Source organism: Rhinichthys klamathensis, unplaced genomic scaffold (genome assembly GCF_029890125.1).
Source record: "Rhinichthys klamathensis goyatoka isolate OS25496 unplaced genomic scaffold, OSU_Roscu_1.1 h1tg000121l_1, whole genome shotgun sequence".
Taxonomy (NCBI): Eukaryota; Metazoa; Chordata; class Actinopteri; order Cypriniformes; family Leuciscidae; genus Rhinichthys; species Rhinichthys klamathensis.
Genome location: NW_026606658.1, coordinates 4550989 through 4570883, shown reverse-complemented (window position 1 = coordinate 4570883; position 19895 = coordinate 4550989). Strand labels below are relative to the sequence as shown.

Below are 19895 nucleotides of genomic sequence, written 5' to 3'. Positions count from 1 at the left end.
TGACAGATTTTCATTTTTGTGCTTACATATGCTCAAATATTTAATCCATGTCCAAGTAAAAAAAAAAGCTTCACTCAAAACCAACTGTAAGACAGCCACTCAACTGATTAAAATTGTCCTCGCTCTAAGGCTCAAAGCAGCGGGCACACTAGCAGTCCACAATGCCAATGTGCACCAGGCCTTGGCAATGAAGCCTCATGGGATCGTCCTTGAATGTCCCACAGGCTGTCATGGAGACAGACATGCGGGTATTTACAGCTCGCTTTCTCTTGCCTCCTGTCCCATCTCCTGCTGTCCGGTCTGGGGTGGGGGTGGACAGTCAAGGCCTTTGTGGTCTGCATTCTGGGTTTATTTTCCCCTCATTGCCGCTGTTGTGAATCTCATTTGGGGGTTTATGGAGATCGACCAGGCAGGAGGTGTGCGGGTTTGTTGGGCTCTTTACAAGGCCCATCTGGACAGGTCTGCAGCCCAATAAAGCATCAAAAGCAGCCTGATATAAATCCACCACGAGGTCCCTTGGTCTGGAGCAGGTGTATGGCTGACATGCCATTACTAGAAGCAAACATGAAAGTCCACCAATGGACACAACCAAACTCAAAATTACACACACAGTTAGACATGCAAGAAGGAATTACTTCTGATCTGTCACAATCATTTTCTTTAAGCATGATGCATGCTTACAACTAGTCAAATGTGAGTTTTAGCACTCCAGAGTGCCAAAATAAACTAACAGGTATGAACAGGCATACTTTGAACTATCCCAACTCTCTAAAAAAAAGGCATGATTTTTGTTTTTCCCAGGTGGTGTCAAGAAGTCACAATAATAAAGATGTAAAACCTAACAGTAAAACAGGTTCACCCAAGATCAACATGTTTGAACGTGCAAACTGTGAACTTGAAAACTCCATCAACGTCATATATGGGTGCTATAGGACCATCGGTTCAGATGAAAGGAACAGACATCAATTAACTGACACATTCATTTGAGGTGTGAAGAACATGTCATGTTGAGGAATATTACGCATATGAATATAGCATACTCTACCTTTTCAGCAGTGTAAGCAGTTTTACTCGCTTTTAAATTTTGTCATTTAATGAGAATCCAGAAAGGACATCGTGAGCTTAGAATTATAAGGTTCTATCTCCGTTTAGGGTAGTTCTGAGATATTGAGCGTCAAAGTTTTTACATCCCTGCTGGTTTGTGAGATGGAACCTTTTTATTTTATTAATAACTACTAACAAAATATATTTTTTTTACAAAAATAACACCACACAGGCATTAATAAACACCTAATGGATAAGATTATGTCAAAAACTCAATTTCGACCAAAAGTGGTGATAGAACCTTATAATTCTAAGCTCACGACATTAAAAATATAAAAGACTGTTAGACCTAAGATGTATATCAAAGCAACATGGATCACTGGGGTAAAATGTGTGTCTCCAGAGTGCAGTCTATCAGTGTGGGCCAGGAGAATGTTCTGTCTTAACATGAGACTCCCAGAGGGGAACTATAAACTCAGTAAAACTTGGCAACTAAGAACACTGGAGTTTACAGGAAGAAACTTCACTGAGGAAAGCAGAGCAAAGAGGGTCATCAATTTTACCCCTGACAGCTTCCCGCGTCATCTCCACCACAATAGTGAACAATTACCATAGCTTTGACGGTACCTCTGGCTCTACGTGATGTTCCTGCAGCAAACAATCACAGGATTCTAAAGATCGAAGGGCTTGATCTTCTGAGCAGCCCTGCAACAGCTGAGATTGGCTGGAATTGGAATGACATGCAGTACGAAGAAAGAGATCTAACTGATCCTAAACCAACCGGCATGCCCACACCTGTTTTTAACAGTCACACCACTCCAACCAGCTGAGACTTGCCCCCCACAAACAGACACAAATAAAAATCTCTGTGTTGACAGACATGAGATATTGTAACTTCTGTGATGGTGAAAGAAAAAAAATATTGTGTAATTGCTTCATGACTGTGAACAGTAACACAAACCGGTTAAACAGGAAGATATTATATTGCGCGTGTTTGTCTATGACAGCTGGTTTTATTGTGAAATCCGTGTTCACTGTGTGAAGTCTAATGAAGAATTGTGATCTCATTAATAATTGTACATATTTGTAAGTAAAGTGTGCTTCATAGATTTTCATGCGTTTGCACAGACAGTGAAACATACCTTTTTAACATATTGAAAGTGTCCATACAGTATTGTGCGTACGAACAACTTTAGATATGTACAAGATGTTTGCAAATCCTGTCAGGTTCACTGAATATTGGATTCATAGATCATTTGTATTGTATTTAATCAATAATATTAATAAAATATCTTCACTCCCATTACGTTTATTTAACCCACATAACTAATTTGGGATTATAGCAGTTTCATTCTGTCTTGTGTGATTTCTGGTGCCGTATTCAACTCATTTTGACTAAAAAGTATCTTGTCATTGTACATTTAACTATTATGTTCTTCATATTGCTGAGACGTGGATAGTAATGGTAAAATGTCACTACAGACATATTTTTACACTTTAGATTATGTCATATGTGCATGTAGGCCAATGATTATGTAAAATTAAAATATGCAGGCCCTACAACTAGAACGAAAGCATGAGATCAGGTTTTGAAAGAATGGCTAGCTGTGTTACAAGTGTGATCAAGTTGGAGATGTGCATTGAAAATGTACACCAAATAGTACCACACTGTTATCCCTGAAATTGTTTTAATTCAAACTACTTAGGTACAATAAACATAAACTCCAAAATGTTTGCACAATTACTCCACGTTTTTAGTTTGTTTTACGATTTGCATGATGCTTTTCATTCTATTGAATTGTTTAGATTGAATGTACTTAACTTAGCTTATTTTAGTCTGTTGTCAATGCAACGCTATACAAGGAAGATGTTGATTGGCTCTTTGAACTGACGTCAGACATGGATGGAGCGCGCACCGCGCATTTTCATCTGATCATCTGGCTTTCATCATGCACGTTTGCTGGTGAGTAGTAGTACATTTTGGTCTGAAACTGCGAATACGTTATAACACATAGATAAATGAGATGTATAAGATTTAGCCAGTAAAACTATATGTAAGTTTAAGCTGTGTTTACATGTGTTCGCCATCGTGTTGAATCGATCATTGATCCCGGTTGATCAGTCAACCGACACTTTTATAAGTTAGTTCTGATACGACATGCTTTTTGGGATCGTCACATTTAAAATCTAATGCTTAACCTTTTTTGATCAATAATTCTCATTAAACAAATGAACGAAAATGTCGTCTGTTGTGTAAAACGATATCTTTTTTTCGATGGTGTTTTTGCATCTTGGCAGTTTGCCATATTAGAAATGTTCAACATGGCTTAAATACAGCGCACGTTTATCATTAACCTTTTAGTTTATTTTACATTTCTTTGTGAGTGAGTATTAAACAAATAACGTTAGCTTAAATTGAAATTCGACTGCCTGCAAGAAAAACTAGCCCATGTAACGTTAGTTATGTAGTCTAGCCAAAAAAAAATTCAACCTCGTGCTCATCAGCGTGGTGTTAGCTAGTTCATTTCAGTTAATACGAGTCTAGTGTATCATGACATGCTAAATAAAAAAATGAATAGCTAGTATTTTATTTTGGATATAAATTTTGTAGATATCAGATCAAAAAAAAAAAAAATTCTTGTAATGTAGGCCTACAAAGCAATCTAATGTTTTTTGTTACTCTGCAGATTCAAGTTCAAAGCGAGGCTAAGCAAGATGATCTGGAAATGTAAGTATTGCATATTTGCTTGTGACAAAAGAGGATACTTGTTAAAACATTACAGACTTAAACATGGGAGCTATGCAAGAAGCCAGCCTTTTCCATGCCTATATCAAGAATGTTTATGTAGTTTTAAGTCTTTCAATAGCCTTAAAATACACTTATCCCGTTTTCATACAGCAACTGAAAAACAGCAATCAGAGGCAAAATTTGAAGCTAAGTTTCGCTGTCAACTTTGTGATTTTTTTGAACCCTGTCAGATTACTGAATATTTTGCCCACCTTCGGCGTAGACATCTCAAAGACAACCAAAAAGTTCAATGTCCATTTCAAGGCTGTAGCTTTGAAAGCAGTGTATATTCCACGTTCTGTGCACACAAAAGTAAGCATCACCAAGATCAAAATGAGAGAATGTTTAAACCGGAGTTAATAGTAAGAATAGAGAGTAATGAGAATGAAACTGATGACAGTGTAAATGACACCCAGGAATTTGCTGTGGAGGAGATGCTTCCAGATGAATTTGGCCAAGATGATTTCAATGCAGAAGCAAGCGAAACACAATCTCAAGATTTAGTAGAACAATTGGAACATAATTTAGGAGCTCTTTTTTTAAAAATGCAAACCATCCTTCACGTGCCAGAGAACTCAGTTCAGGAAGTAATTCAACAGCTTTGCCAAATAGTTCAGTTGTCCCTGCCACTTTTGCACAAGAATGTGAAGACTGTTCTTCAGAAACACTTTGGAGATGTAGATGAGTCAGTTTTGAAAGAGGTGGTTGAGACTGTGGCAGACAGTGACATATTGTCCAAATCATGTGGAAAAAATGGATGTCTTGCTACTAGTAAAAGGAGAGCATCATATGTAATGCGTAACTTTCCTCTGGTAATGCCTATAGAGTTTGTTGTTGAGAAAGGAAGAAAAACAGTAGCATACGTTCCCCTCTTGCAGATGCTACAAAAACTGTTAAACAAGAAAGACATTTTGGATAAGGCTATGTCAAAACAAGCACATAAAACGCATGAATATAGGACATGTAGTGATGGCTCAAACTTTAGAGAGAATGCACTTCTTAGTTGTGATGAATTCACAATCGCTCTGGGTCTGTACATTGATGATTTCGAAGTGGCTAACCCTTTAGGAACATCTAAAAGAAAACACAAGATGTGTGCACTTTATTGGGTTATTGCAAACTTGCATGGAAAATACAGATCCTCACTAAACTCAATTCAGCTTGCTCTCCTGTGCAACACTGAAACAGTTAAAGAGTGTGGCTATGAAAGAGTTCTGTACCCACTTCTTTGTGATTTAGCCACTCTCGAACAGCATGGGGTCTACATTGAGCATCTTGGTAGAAGTGTTAAAGGGACAGTACTCTTTGTGTCAGCAGATAACCTCGGTGCCCATTCTCTTGCAGGATTTTATGAAAGCTTCATTGTGGACAAGTTTTGCAGATTTTGCATGGCATCCAGGATTGACACACAGCACCAAGAGGTAAAATCTGGCGCATTTCAACTCAGAGAGAGAGATAAACACAACAGGCATGTGCAAGAAACATTGCAGGATCCAAATTCAGCTAGAAACACAGGCGTGAAAAGCCAATGCCCACTCACAGCAAGTTTGGAGCATTTTCATGTCATTGGTGGTTATCCCCCTGACATATTGCATGATGTCTTTGAGGGAATAGTCCCAGTTGAGTTGTCTCTTTGCCTCAAAGACCTGATAGCAAAGAAATACATCACCTTAGATGTGTTGAATGAAGCTATCAGATCATTTCCTTATACATTTGCTGACAAAACTGATCAGCCTCAGCTGATTTCAAAGACCTTCTCAACCAAGGGCACAATTGGGGGAAATGGCCATGAGAATTGGTGTCTAATTAGGCTTCTTCCTCTGCTTATTGGCCATAACATTCCTGAGGGTGACAACACATGGGAAATACTCATGCTCCTCAAGGACATTGTTGCATTAGTTGTGGCACCTCAGTTTAATGAAGAGTCTTTATACATCCTTGACTACAAAGTAGCAGAGCATAGGGACCTTCTGCAGTCAACCTTCCCTGACTTTACACTGCGACCAAAACACCACTATATTGAACACTACGCTGAACAGATTAGGGTTCATGGTCCACTTACTGAAGTCTGGACAATGCGTTTTGAAGGAAAACATAAGTTTTTCAAAAAGGTTATACGTGATGCCCATAACTTCAAGAATGTTGCCATGACACTTGCACTGAAACATCAGAGGGCTCTTAGCCATCAGCTAGACTGCAGTTCTTTTTTCAAGCTGGACGTGGAAATGGCTAAGGTTACACCAGTGTTAGTTACCTCCTTTCCAGAGAACGTTCAAAGAGCACTTGGTCAAAAACTCCCTCATGCTCAAGCACTTCTTGTTGCACCATCTGTCTGTATTAATGGGACTGATTATAAGACAGACATGATACTTTCAGCTGGATCATGTTCGGGGCTACCTGATTTTAAGCAAATTACTCACATTGTTGCAGTGAATACAGAGGTACTTTTTGTGTGCAAAGTGATGACATCATGGTATTTTGAGCACCTTCGTTCTTTTGAGCTTTGCTGCCCAGATGTGCCATCTTTTTGCATACTTCAGCTTGAAGACCTGAATGATATTCTTCCACTTTCAGCCTATAGTGTACATGGTAAACTGATGGTGACACTGAAGCGTTTTATTCTTTGCTAAATGAACTCTCTTTTGTACTTTCCTTCCAGATGGCTTCTAAAGAAATCGTGACTTTGCGAGTTATTCTTACGGAAGCTGATATCAGAAAAGTAAAGCTGACATCAAAGCCAGGCTCAGTTGAAGAATTAATTAGTTGTTTAAAAAACACTCTGAGACTGGACTACAATTTTACTTTACAGTTTCAAGATCCCGAGTTTGATAACGAACTTTGCAATCTGACCGTTTTGTCAGAGCTCCCTCAGAAGCCAACTGTGAAAATCATACCGGTGATTGAATTGGTGCCAGTCTCTTCAGGTGAAATGGAGACATCAAGTGATATGTTGAGTGATGCTCCAAGTACTGCAGAGACAGTATTGACCTCGGATTTACCCCAGGAAAAGAGAATGCCATGGCCTGATATCTTTTTGACTCCAAAATTCTCTGTCGATGTTGAATTTAGGCTGCGTCAATCAAATTTAATCTACTTGAAAGATGGAACGCACCTAAAAGTGACAAAGGAATTAAAACATGACATTCTTCAGAAACTTGCAGAGACCATATATTCATTCAAAGCATACCCAACTACTGAGGATCTACGAGCTGTTGCAAAGGCACTGGTCAATACTCACCCCTGCCTTCAAGAACCAGGATCACCTTCTGGATACTGTGGATGGACAAACAGTTTGAAAGACAAAATGGGAAATTACCGATCCAAAATGAGGAGCCTTGGACACACAGACGTCATGGTTAATGCTGGGAAAAGAGGAAGATACTCTACGAGCAGTGATCCACCTAACAAGAACATTAAAAAGCCAAGGAAAGGGGAGGTCAACTACTTACCTGACCTCCCAGATGGGCAGGATGCTTCCAGTCTTGAAATGCTCAGACAGCAATTGGTGGATGAAATGAAGAAAAAAAACCCTGATGCTGTCTTTATTAATCAGAAGATGGACATGACTCTGTCCTTGAGGAGAAAGGATGTTGTGATCAACAAGCCTCCTGTAAGCCAAATACTCCAACGTTGGCCAGCACTTTTTAGAGAAAGTCAGGTAAAGGGAAATGCCTATGTTTGCAACATTTGTACTGAAATGAGTATTGATAAACATGATGGTTAGATATTAATTTGAAATTTGTTCATTTTTGACAGTTCTCGTAACAAATGCTTTTTTCCTTTACTATTTCAGGTGTATCAAGAATTCAACCGGGTGGTTGGGAAGAACCTCAAGCAAGAATTTTATGGGTCTCTTGATCGTCACTGTCCTCAACTGATTCAGATCTTCAGGTCAAAGAGAGGTCTCGCCGGGCAGATTTTGAGCGATCTTCTGCAACAAGCCAAGGTTTGTACATTTAAGTTGATGCCATTGTTTGCTTAAAGGGTTAGTTCACCCAAAAATAAAAATTAAGTCATTAATTACTCACCCCCATGCTGTACCAACCCCGTAAGACCTTTGTTCGTCTTCGGAACACAAATGAAGATATCTTTGATTAAATTTGAGAGGTGGATCACTGCTACATAGGCTGCCTAAGGGAATGAAACTTGACGGCCCAGAAAGTCAATGAAGAAAATGTTTAAATATTCCATGTGACAACAGTGGCTCAACTATAAGTTTATCAAGCGACGAGAATACTTTTTGTGCGGAAATAAAACAAAAATAACGACTTTATTCGACTATTCCTTTTCTTCCTTGTAGGCCTGAAACGAGACTTCAAGAGATTTCCACGACGCATGCGCGAGAATTGCGATCTCCTTCAACTACTTCAGTTAAGTTCTCGTGCGTGCGTCGTGGAAATCTCTTGAAGTCTCGTTTCAGGCCTACAAGGAAGAAAAAATATTCGAATAAAGTCGTTATTTTTGTTTTATTTCCGCACAAAAAGTATTCTCGTCGCTTGATAAACTTATAGTCGAGCCACTGTAGTCACATGGAATATTTAAACATTTTCTTCATTGACTTTCTGGGCCGTCAAGTTTCATTCCCTTAGGCAGCCTATGTAGCAGTGATCCACCTCTCAAATTTAATCAAAAATATCTTAATTTGTGTTCTGAAGATGAACAAAGGTCTTACAGGTGTGGAACAAAATGAGGGTGAGTAAATAATGACAGAATTTTAATTTTGGGGTAAACTAACTCTTTAAGACTGTTAAGCAACAGTCAAAAGTATGATTCATAGAAATTGCCTTCCTTTCATGTTGACAAATGATACAATGTTTTCTATGCAACCACCACACCTCAGACCTCTGATCTCGTTGACATGCGATGTGTTGCCATGAGAGGGCTTCCAGTACTTCTTGGTGATGACCCAACTGAGTTCTTCAAAGCATGCTTTGTAAGTATTATTAATGCCTTTTTACTGTCATAGGTTTAATATAATATTTTCTGCTGGAAATATGTAAACCTTACTGTGCATTTATGTTAGTAAGAACAATAAAAAAACACCAAAAACAATTATATTGTTAACAGTTATATTTTACAAAAATGTTGAATGAAATGAGTGTCAATGAGGAGGAAGTTTTAATTTTAAATAATTCAGGAGAAATTTAAATTAATGTCATGACACCTTTGAAACACTAAAATACAATTAAGGTTAATCTCATAAAGTTTTAGTTTAATCAGTAATTCATGTCATATGCAAAGACTTGTATACAAAAAGAAAAACATACTTAATGTTTAAATATAACTGAACTCCTGCATACACCTGTGTACATAATAAATAAAAAAAAAATGCTTGCATTCAACTAAACAAAAATGTCCAGTAAAATTAATATCTAGACAAAAACTGTACACTGCTAAAATGTATTTTAGTAATCTCCAATCTCTTGCCCAGGCTTCTGATGATGGAGACTCGTACCAACATGTGCCAGTTGGAATCCTCAGCTTAGAAAATGAAGATGTGGCTCTGCAACCCCTGTCCATCCATCTCCACCCATCCTCGGTGGGAATCATTTTGGAGGGGAATGTTGTAATGGACAATTTAGACAACATACCCCAGGCCATGTGTCTTCTTTTTGGTTTAACTTATGCACTGCACCTAGGCTACCCAAAGTGCATGGGCAACACCTTTCTTTTCATTCAGCAAGTTTTGCTAGGTTTAGGAAAGAAGGAGTTGAAGGGCAAGATTCTGGCTGTTACAAATCAGCTTACCATGTAAACAGGTAAATGCATTTTTCTTCTGGTTCTCTTTCGTTTTCAAAAAACGTTCCCTTTCATTGAACTATGCCTTAGGGTTGGACAAATGTTCATGTTCCTTAATAATACAGTATAACACTGTGCTTGTTATTTGGAAAAGTTTTAAAAAATTGTTTTAAAGATTAAAAATTTGGTAATTCGTACTTAAGGTATTAATTTGTTTTTGTCAGTCTTTGAAAACTTATTTTGATAAGAATTCAAATAAATTGTAAGTTAAAAAAAATTATTGTTATCGTTTGTCCTTATTTGAAATGCAGGTGTATCTTTATTAAATCATTAACAGTAAATAGCTATATTTAAATTAAAGTTTTGGGTTCTGTCTGTCTACTCACAACATTCATCCAGATTGTAGGTTTCACATGTTGTCTGCATAACTGTAAGCCTTTACAGGTTGATTGAACTTAAAACATTTATGGAAACTGTAAGCCCTTATAGGTTGATTGAACTTAAAAAATTTATGGAAACTCATTGCCCTAAAAAAGTTAATTTTGTATCGTTGAAAAAACAACATATTTTAAGTTTAATGTACCTAAAGTTTCAATTGCACTGCATTAAAAACTGTTAGTTCTATGAACTAAAAGTTTTCAATTAAATGCATTTGAAATCTTAAGTACATTAAACTTAAAATATGTTGTTTTTTCAACGATACAAAATTAACTTTTTTAGGGCAATGAGTTTCCATAAATTTTTTAAGTTCAATCAACCTGTAAGGGCTTACAGTGCAAAGAGAATGAAAAAAACTGTAATAAAGACAGCTGCTCATTATGTCACTCCTGAAGTTTGTTAATGCATGTGGCAAGTGCAAGGTCTAAACCACTGCTACTTCACTAAGACTTACCAGCTATTACCAATGTTACTGCTGTGAGAATGATGACTGTGGCATACCTGAATGGAAGAAAAAAGAATGAAACCAATTCTCCCTCTTCTTCTTCTTCTTCTCTCTCTCGTGTGCACACAAGCTCTTACGATATTTCTCTGAAAAGGCTTCACAGTGATTAAAACCCCCTTTCCGCTGGGTCCCCCAAGTTGAAGATAAAGGTGCATTCTGGGAACAATGATCTAGTGGAATGTAGCCCCAAACCCCTGCATGCTCCACTCTCTCCTCTAATAGAGAAAAGAGCTCCCAAAGATGCTTTTGATGTCCAGCCTTATGCAGACAAACAGCTGCATAGCTCTTATGAAAGCCTTTTGCTTTCGCTAAAAGACAGCGAGCCTGCGAGGAACACTGGCGGAAAGATGAATACGGGCCTGAATTGCTTCTTAAATAAAGAGGGAAAAGAGATTGGAGCTAGCGTAGTTGCTCAGAACATGGATAAAGCATACGGCCATAAAGAGTGTGAGAAATCAATTTGCTTTTTAAGGAGCTCTTTGTAAACAGGAACATTGTGCTCATTTTGCTACGCTGGTGGCGGCATAGACCTTTCTTTTGTCGATCGAACAGCTTTAGTATACAATAGCCGGAGGGGGAAAAAACTGCATGAATTCAGTCCATTGATTTAGGTTTAGGCCTAATGTGTTGATGCAGCAGAATAAAACCATGTTTAGGTGTCACAGGAGCTCTGTGTTTAGTTTTCCTTCCCCCTCACTCCTACCGCTTCACTGTCGGCCCCTCCTATGACCTCCTATTCCTCTGCGTCCCTTGAGTCGGTTACATAACTTATTTCCACTGACCTGCCCTCTTCTTTTCCTGTGCACACACACACACACACACACACACTGAGCTCTAACATATTTCTTCTGGATAATTCAGCTGGAGATTAGGGAGGCTGTGGGTCAAACCCTCCCCTGCCTGGACTGCATATGTGGGTCTTTTCAGAGGTCTGGATTTCATCTTTTTCCCCTTGGTGTCCTGCGCACGCAGTGTCAAGCCTGCAAACCTCTCTGCGTCTGCCTCTATTTTAAATCCTGTCAGTTTAATGCATTACAGTGTGAAGAATGAACTCTTGGAAAGAAAGACAAAGGTCGGTGCAAAAAAAAAAAAAAAAAAAGGACAAACAGAAAAAGATAGAAAGCTTTAGATATTTGACGTTTGGACATTGATGGGGGCCGTAACCTTTTTGGATGATGAAAGGGAAATCCAGATGGTTCTGAGCACCTTTAGATTATTTACTGAGCTTGATTTAGCCGCGTCTACAAACACATTCTTTCTCTTGAAGTCATTTTTAGTATGCATCTAGATACTTAAGTATGTTAAGATTTGTTGTTAGGATGGATATTTCTGTAGCTTACTTTGGCCTTTCTTCCCCCCATGGTGTTCTCTGATGTCCACCGATGGATCTCAAGAGGGAAGAATGCGTCATGGCCAAGTTATTAAATACGATTTTGAAATAATATTTATGAGTGGAGGCGTTTATATGGCCTACGACATCAGAGGTAGAGGAGGGATTTGGGTCAAGGGAGAGGAGATCTTCCTGAGATGGAATACATCTGGAGAGAAGATTCTCCAGCCATTGCATTTTTGCCACATCCTTATATGCAAACACACGCCTGTGAGCAGAAATAAATTTAGCCCGCCTTTGCTTCTGTATTTCTCTGAAGTCCACCTGATTCCATGGTTTTTTATTACAGCTGGGTATGAATGCATGTTATATGATTTGATTCAGATTCACAAGCTCTCAATTCAATTTAATTGTAATTGTAATTTCAATTCAGTTTGATTCAGATTAATTTGGCTCTTTCAGTTACAATTTTGCTTGCATATGAAACAAAGCGGCTCTCAGCTAGTGTGAATAATAAAGTTTTTTTGTTTTTTTACATTTTAGCATATCTATCAAATGAGTAATTTATTCATGAATCAGTTTACTCTGGTTGAGCCGAATATTTTTGATTCAAACTCGAACTACACTGCTATCACGGGGGCAGCTCAATATGTTGTCCATTATTTTACAGGCATTCAATTCGAACAGCAAACTTAGGTAAAATATGACTTACCGGTATTTGATCATGCTGCTGTATTCAACCGCAGAAGTGCGTCAGAGTAAGAGATTGATCTTAAGAATCAGTATTGAGAACGTTCAAGCAATATTTTACCTACTACTGTGTTATATACAGTATTTCATGTTTATATACATACAGCATTATTGCCAATCTAACCATCCAAAAGTATCTGTGTCAAAGATACTGTTGAAAAATGTCTTTAACGATTCCAAACCATAACATCTCAAATTGAATAGGAAAACCATCAGCAGAATCATTCTTCACTGCAGCTGTCCATATGTCCTTCATCACTATGGCTTGGACCAAAAATAACTCTAGATTTACAAAAGCTGAAAGTCAGAGAGAGATTGTCACAGATGGTACAAGTTAGCACGGTTTACAATATTCTATTACCCCCACACAACTTCTCTCCAAACAAGTCAGATTGATTTTTCATGGAGGAGATTATGAGTAACTCACTCAGTATGTGCTTTATTTATAAACCCATGGGAGCCATCTTATGGAAACTATTTTCCAAAGTGGGCTTTGCAAGATCTGTGGCACAGGGCCTGTGCATAAAAGAGAAATTCCCTTTTTATGTTGATCTATTATCAGGTTTGTTGTGGCTGCTATAATAGTTATGGTCCGGATTTTGATTCATAAAATTATAAAATTCAAATGAGATCTGTGACATTTCAACTGTTTCTAGCAATGGGATTAGAGTGAGATAAAATCAAGACTTTTGTTGAAATCTCTTGATTCTCATATTTTTCTCCAGATTTTTACAGTTTTCTTCCGTGAAAAATATGCTAAGTTTGTGCGTGTGTGTGTGTGTGTGTGTGTGTTTGTACGTTTTAGGAGAACTAAACTTTTAGGAAGATTTAGAATTAGGAGAAACATCTGAGATCAATTTAAAAGAATTTTAGGATCATTTTAGCAGTAAATGTAAGACAATTCTGTTACTTCAATGAAACCTAAAACTAAATAAAACACCAAACATAACCATGAGCCATGAAAGAGCTACCTTGGAGTGATAACAGCAACTCCGGGACAGTTCACACCCACTCAATGGCTATAATAGCTGTTATTTTGGACATACTTGAGATTTGAGCACAGACGCTGTTTTCCAACTGGCCCATCTGTGTCAGATTGAATGATGAGCTTAACCCTTGATATTATTTAAACAGAAGATGGGTGAGTGGGGTTACCCAAGGCTGGCGTACTCATGAGAATCAAAATCAGGTGTGACAGGGTGTGGAATCGCAGCAAAGATGGAGATTTACTGGAAGTTACAATTAAGCTTTCTGCTCATCCTGCCTCTTCATGACAAATGACTCATAATTACCTGCTGAATCCTGCTGTTTATGGTACAAATTCACCACCCTTTCAATACAATGGATCAGGCTTTAAATTTCAATTGTCCATTTCATAAAGAGGAAAAGATTAAATGTTATCAAGTTCATGATTAAACCATTTTTTATGTTGATTTAATAAATATCATTCAATAAAAAGTTATGGCTAAATGTCAATGACTCCAGCCATGTGGATGAGTAACTTGATTACAAACATAGCAATCCAGTGCAAGAGGGGAAATCCAAGATTTTGAATATGGTCTGGGCTGACAGAGCATCTGTAAATAGAGTTCCCATCCGGCCACAAACTGTCTATCTCTGCCAAGTGCATATTCGAGAGTGACATGCAGGTTGTTAGTTTATGGCTGCACAAGCCTGCGGTCCCAACAGTGGCTCATAAAACACGTTAAAGATGGAGTGACAGGACAAAACCTTATGTCTGTCTAGACCCTGCACCTATCCCAACCTTTATTTAACTTACCACAGTCAGTGGGGAACAACTGGTTGTGTGTTTTGCCTCTTCAAAACAACCTACCCAATGCAAATTTCGAAACCAAAGTGGTAATGCTACTCAATATGTGGATACAATGAAGTTTTGTTACACTATTTGTGTATTTATGTATTTTCTTTCTGGAGTGTGTGTAATGTGATTACATAAGCAAATGGTCAAATTATCCTAGGATAGGTTTGATTCTCTTTGCTTGAGGCACTGGCCAACCCCCTATGTGTTGCTTATGACCTTGTGGTCCTAGGGCATTTTAACTAATTTTAACTCAACGCCTGTCCAGGATCTCTTTCACTATGTAGGTCAGCACTTTATCAATCTTCAATGGAGGCGGCGGTTCAGGATCCGCGGTAACATGGCCAGATGCTGGGTGGATCGGTTTCAGGAGGGAGACATGAAAGGAAGGAGAGATTTGATAATGAGCAGGAAGGTCTATATGGTATGTTACAGGGTTAATCTGACGTAATATTTTGAAAGGACCCACATACCTAGGGCTGAGCTTCCTGCAGGTTAGCCGGAGCTTGAGGTCATGTGTGGACCAGGTTGACCAGGTTGATAGTCAGGGTGGAGACGTCTATCCGCCTGAATCCGCTGGGCACATATGGCTCGTTGTAGCTTGACGTGTGCACTGTCCCACACCTGCTCACTACACCTGATCCAGTCATCCACTCCTGGCACTGTAGAGGGTTTCACCTGACCAGGTGGACATTGGAGGTTGGAAACCCAGCACACACAAGAATGGAGTAAGTCCAGTTGAGGAATGAGTGAGGGAGTTCTGTGCATGTTCAGCCCATGGGAGGAGGTCACCCCACTTGTGTTGCTTCTGACTACAATACTGCCCTACAAAGGCAAAAGACCTTACCGGTAACTCGCTAGAGTGTGGAACTGAGAAAAATGACTTTAAAGATTTTTAGTTGTCCCGCCAAATTAATTATAGTTAGGACACTGGAAATCTGGCAATTAGATGTTTTATTAATGAAAATTATCTACATAAAAAAATCTTGAGCTCAAACTTGACTTTTGACCACTATTTTAAAGTTACTGTACACTCCCTTTGTATTGTCAGCAAAAAGTGAGAACACCTGTATAAAATCTAGTGATCATGGCATTTATTTTGAATGATTTACAATTACTTAGACATCTACTTATTGCTATCCTGTGCTTTGGTTGCATTCTGGTGGCATTATTAATACATTAGACATGACAAAATATCTCCATAGCGGTAAAGAGTATAAGACTTGATAAACGCACATTCAAAATGATCACTATAAAACAGATCCTCTCGCACATTCGACCCGGGGGCTGGATTAGTATATTCATGTTTGAAGGTGTCATGCTCCTCGTACTTTCACGAAAAGTACGAAGTACGAACGCAGTGCTTTCCCCCTTGAGACTCAGTGGGGAGCGCGTTGTGGACTACCTAGACAGACGACTAATGCATTTATAGCAAAACCTTCTGTGTTCTGCGTCTTTTGAGTAGCGGTGGGTTCAGCTGTCTGCCCTATTATTGTGCTTGTGCACTTCGCTCGTCCCGCGGATTTATTCCGGACGCTGTGATTGTAGGTACAACCCGCTTGTAACAGCTGGTCTGATGTTGTATGCACCAGCACGGCTCGACCATTTTCAGGGCGGTGCTGAAGGCGCCGGCGAAGTTTTGGCACTCTGCCAGCTAGATCCATGATTGTTTCATCCAGGTCCGGTACCCGAACTGGGTGAGGGGTTTTCGTTTTTTGTTGTATTCACCTTCTACGGCATGTGTACCATTTTTCTGTCAACTCTGCATATATCCTTCGCGATGGATATTGCACGTTTGTCGATGGAGCGGGTTCAGACCATACTAAATGTTCAGACCGCATTTTAGCAGGACAAAGCTCTGAGGACATCAGAAGTTACAGGGACTGATGTCAGCTGTACAAAGTCCACAGGCTACATCGTCATTTAAATTTTAATGGAGAGTAAAACAAAGGCAGAACACCATACAATCTGAAAGGTAGCATTATTTGATAGAACACCGGCACCGTAACTTCATATTGACGCACGGCTAAACAAAGGCAGAGTACCTTAACTCAATATGAGCGTTCCAAATCAAAGCCAAAGAGCCGTAACTGGTGTTAAGGTGTTCTGCCTTGGTTTCTCATGGGCTTTTGGAAGTTATTGTTAAGACAACGCATTATTTTCTCGAAAAAACAACGGAATTGACTCAAGATACTTATCCACATGATAAAGGAGGTCTTGAATGTGCCAAAAATATCAATAACTCATTTTCGACCAAACACGAAGTTACGGTCTTTTGCCTTTGCACGGCAGAATAGGACCTGAGGTATCTGCCAATCCCCTGGTTAAGTCTCTCCGCCAGTCTGTTAGCCTAAGAATGACACCCTGAAGTGAGACTGACGTTAATATCAAGTTATTTGCAAAAGGCCTGCCAGGCTCTGAAGGTAAATTGGGGTCCTCACTCGGAGACGGTGTCCAGTGCTGAGGGAGATGTGTATCTACTGACTGGTTCTCTGATGTAGTGCTTGAGGTACATTGTGTTTGTTCTGTGGGCATTCTGGTGGTGCAGGCTGTGTCTGGTGTGCTCTCTAGATTTCTTCCATAATATACCAACTGATCGGGGCAATGATGACAGATGGTGGTAGACTAGGATCAGTATGTGGCTGTGCATGAGGTGGATCATACCTTCCAGAGAGAGAGCGACGGCCTTGCTGTTCTTGCTGTTCTTGCTGCCCTTGCTGACGGTGAATTGGAAGCATGTGAAAAACAATGATCAGCGGGCCTCGCGAGCATTGGGTCTATTGGCTCCATTGATATATTTAAGATTCTTGTGATCTGTGATTACTTGAAATGGATGAACAGCTCCCTCTAGCCAGTGGTGCCACTCCTCTAAAGCTGCCTTCATGGAGAGTAACTCCTTATGACCCACGTTGCAGTTTAATTTGGCTGCATTTAGTTTTCTAGAAAAGAAAGCATGTGGGTAAAGCTTGCCTGGATTATCATGGCGTTGTGACAGGACCGCCCAGATCCCACAATCTGAAGCATCTACTTCTACCACGAAGGGGAAGTTGGAATCGGGATGTTTGAGAATAGGGGCAGTAGTAAAACTGTTCTTAAGGGACTTACAGGTTTTTTGGGCAGCATCAGTCCATGACAACTTGGAGGATTTACCATTGAGGAGAGATGTGAGAGGGGCTGCAATGAGACTGTAATTTCAGATAACCCAGTTGTATAAATTGGCAAAGCTCAGGAATTGTTGGAGCTCCTTGACTGTGTTAGGCTTGGGCCACTCAGACACTGGCTGGATTTTTGACACGTCGTCTATCTCAACTCATTGGTGGCTGATGTTATAGCTGATAAATATATTCTAGGTGGTGTAAAACTCACATTTCATGGCTTTCACATACAGTTGATCCTGATGGAGACGTGAGAGAACTGTCTTGACATGCTTAATGTGCTTAGCTTTGCTCTGTAAATATGTAAGGACATTGTCAATATAAGCAATGACAGAAACACTGCTGGTGCATTGGCAAGACCATAGGGCATGACCTGGTACTCATAGTGCCCCCCTAGTGGTGATAAATGCAGTTGTCCACTCACCCCCTTCAAACCTCTATAGTCGATACATGGGCAGATTTCACCATCTTTCTTCCATGAAAAAGAAGCCTGCTGCTGCTGGTGAGGCTGAGGGCTGGATGAACTCAGATGTTAGGGCCTCTTCAATGTAGCTCTCCATGGCCAGGGTTTCAGGATGTGAGAGAGGGTATAATTTGCTCTTAGGTTGGGCTGCATTTGGTAACCGTTCAATGGCACAGTCCCATTGATGATAAGGAGGTAACTAGATTGCCTTGGTTTTACTGAATACCTCAGCAAATTCTTGGTACTCACTGGGAATCTTGATTTCTTTAGAGACCTCTGGGCTCTCAATGCAAGTATTGAGACATGGCATGGAAACAGTGACATGACGTGACATTTGCTTGACAGTAATCTGACCATTGGTAAGCTCACCCAGGTTCCAGGAGATGGATGGGTCATGAACAGCTAGTCATGGATGGCCCAGGATGATGACGTTCTTGAGAGAGTCAATGACAAACAGTGAAACAGTTCAATCTGCAGGGTAACTGGAACAGTTTGATGTTATGCCAGTGCCAATGGGTCCATTATTAAGAGCAGTGATGTTGATAGCAGGGATACATGCAACAGTAGGGTAAACAGTAAACTTGATGCCTGAGTGTTCTCGTTCTTATCCGGGTACTTGGTGTTCTGGTGACCGGTTTACCATAGTAGTAGCAGAGCTTTTCTTCGTGGCATTTTGTGGATTTTGGACATGACTGGGCTTGTATAGAGACTGTGGCTTGAGAGACGGGGCGTACTTTGGATCGTGGTGAGTTTTGATGCAAGCTATCAATCCTGGTAGCCATGTTTATGAATTCAGACCCTCACGTTTGCATGCTAGCTTGCCTGTAACTTGTGGTTAAGCCCTTCTCAGAAAACAGTTTTCAAGGCCACCCCATTCAAGCCAATCTAAGCCGCTCTAAGCCACAAGAGTTCTGAATCTGTTGGCAAACTCAGCTGCTGATCGATTGTCCAAGTGTGAGTGAAGCAGCTGAACAGAAACACCTCTACCCCCAGCTGGATATTCTAACACTTCTTTAACTTGTTGCACAAAGTAGAAAGGATGTTTGAAACTTTAACTGAATCTTTCTCCCAAACAGCTGCACCCCAGTCTAAAGCTTTTCCGGTAAGTAGGAACATCATGAGTACACACTTCTTAGATTCTTGAACAAATGACTCACTGTGGTTAATTAGAGAAATAAATCGTACACTAGTGTAGAATCCCCCGGCGTTTCTCAGCAGAGCCATCGAATTTATCAGGAAATGCAAATCTTACCAGGTGAGCTTGAGTAGATGTGAAAGTGTGGACATAGTTAATGAGGTGTTCGTTGGTGGCTCATAGATCCTTATATCCTTTGAGCAGTTGTAAACAGTTGCACTCTGGCCTGGAGTTATATTCTGTGACGGACTCAACATAGAGGCAGGTTTAAAATCCATTTGCGGAAATTTATTTTAAAAAAAAACAGAGCAGACAAATCCAAATTGTGATGCAATGAGATGTAGTCAAAAGGCAGACTGAAGATCAAAATGCAGGGAACAGTCCAACCAGGCAAACACAAGGAAAACACTAATCCAAGAGACGATATCCAGTCAACAGGCAGTCATATCTAGCAACATTAACAGCAGACAAAAATGTGTGGTAGTGCAGTGAAACTGACTTTGCAAAATATACATGGAAATGGCATGGCTCAAATACATTAGACAAACATGAAATGGGCAGTAAAGAACAGGTCCATTACTAGTACTCGGGAGAGGGCTCCCTCTGGTGGCTGGCTGAATGGGATTTAGCATCAGCCATTACAATATGAAATCTGTCTTTTTTATTCATAATTCATAATGTAAGTTTTGTACATTCAAATGATTATTTTTGTCTTTATAAAATACAACT

The 19895-nt window shown here is 39.7% G+C and overlaps 1 protein-coding gene across 2 annotated transcripts; it reads left to right on the top strand.

Moving 5' to 3' along the window:
- Positions 1-2985: 2985 nt before the first annotated feature.
- On the top strand, positions 2986-9594 carry LOC130088700 (uncharacterized). 2 transcript variants are annotated; one of them, XM_056255620.1, is made up of 6 exons: positions 2986-3007; positions 3732-3772; positions 7386-7490; positions 7626-7778; positions 8673-8765; positions 9264-9594. In XM_056255620.1, exons 3-6 carry the CDS (start codon positions 7389-7391, stop codon positions 9585-9587), a joined length of 672 nt encoding a protein of 223 aa, XP_056111595.1. In that variant the 5' UTR covers positions 2986-3007; positions 3732-3772; positions 7386-7388; the 3' UTR covers positions 9588-9594. The 2 variants fall into 2 exon arrangements, with proteins under 2 accessions (XP_056111595.1, XP_056111596.1); XM_056255621.1 differs by lacking the exon at positions 8673-8765.
- The last annotated feature ends 10301 nt before the right edge of the window (positions 9595-19895 follow it).

Excerpts from the sequence above, each read along its gene's own strand:
- LOC130088700 (XM_056255620.1), top strand. The coding sequence starts at position 7,389 with ATGGACATGACTCTGTCCTTGAGGAGAAAGGATGTTGTGATCAACAAG. Across the intron at positions 7,491-7,625 it reads CACTTTTTAGAGAAAGTCAG|GTGTATCAAGAATTCAACCG; the intron begins GTAAAGGGAAAT and ends TTACTATTTCAG. Across the intron at positions 7,779-8,672 it reads ATCTTCTGCAACAAGCCAAG|ACCTCTGATCTCGTTGACAT; the intron begins GTTTGTACATTT and ends ACCACACCTCAG.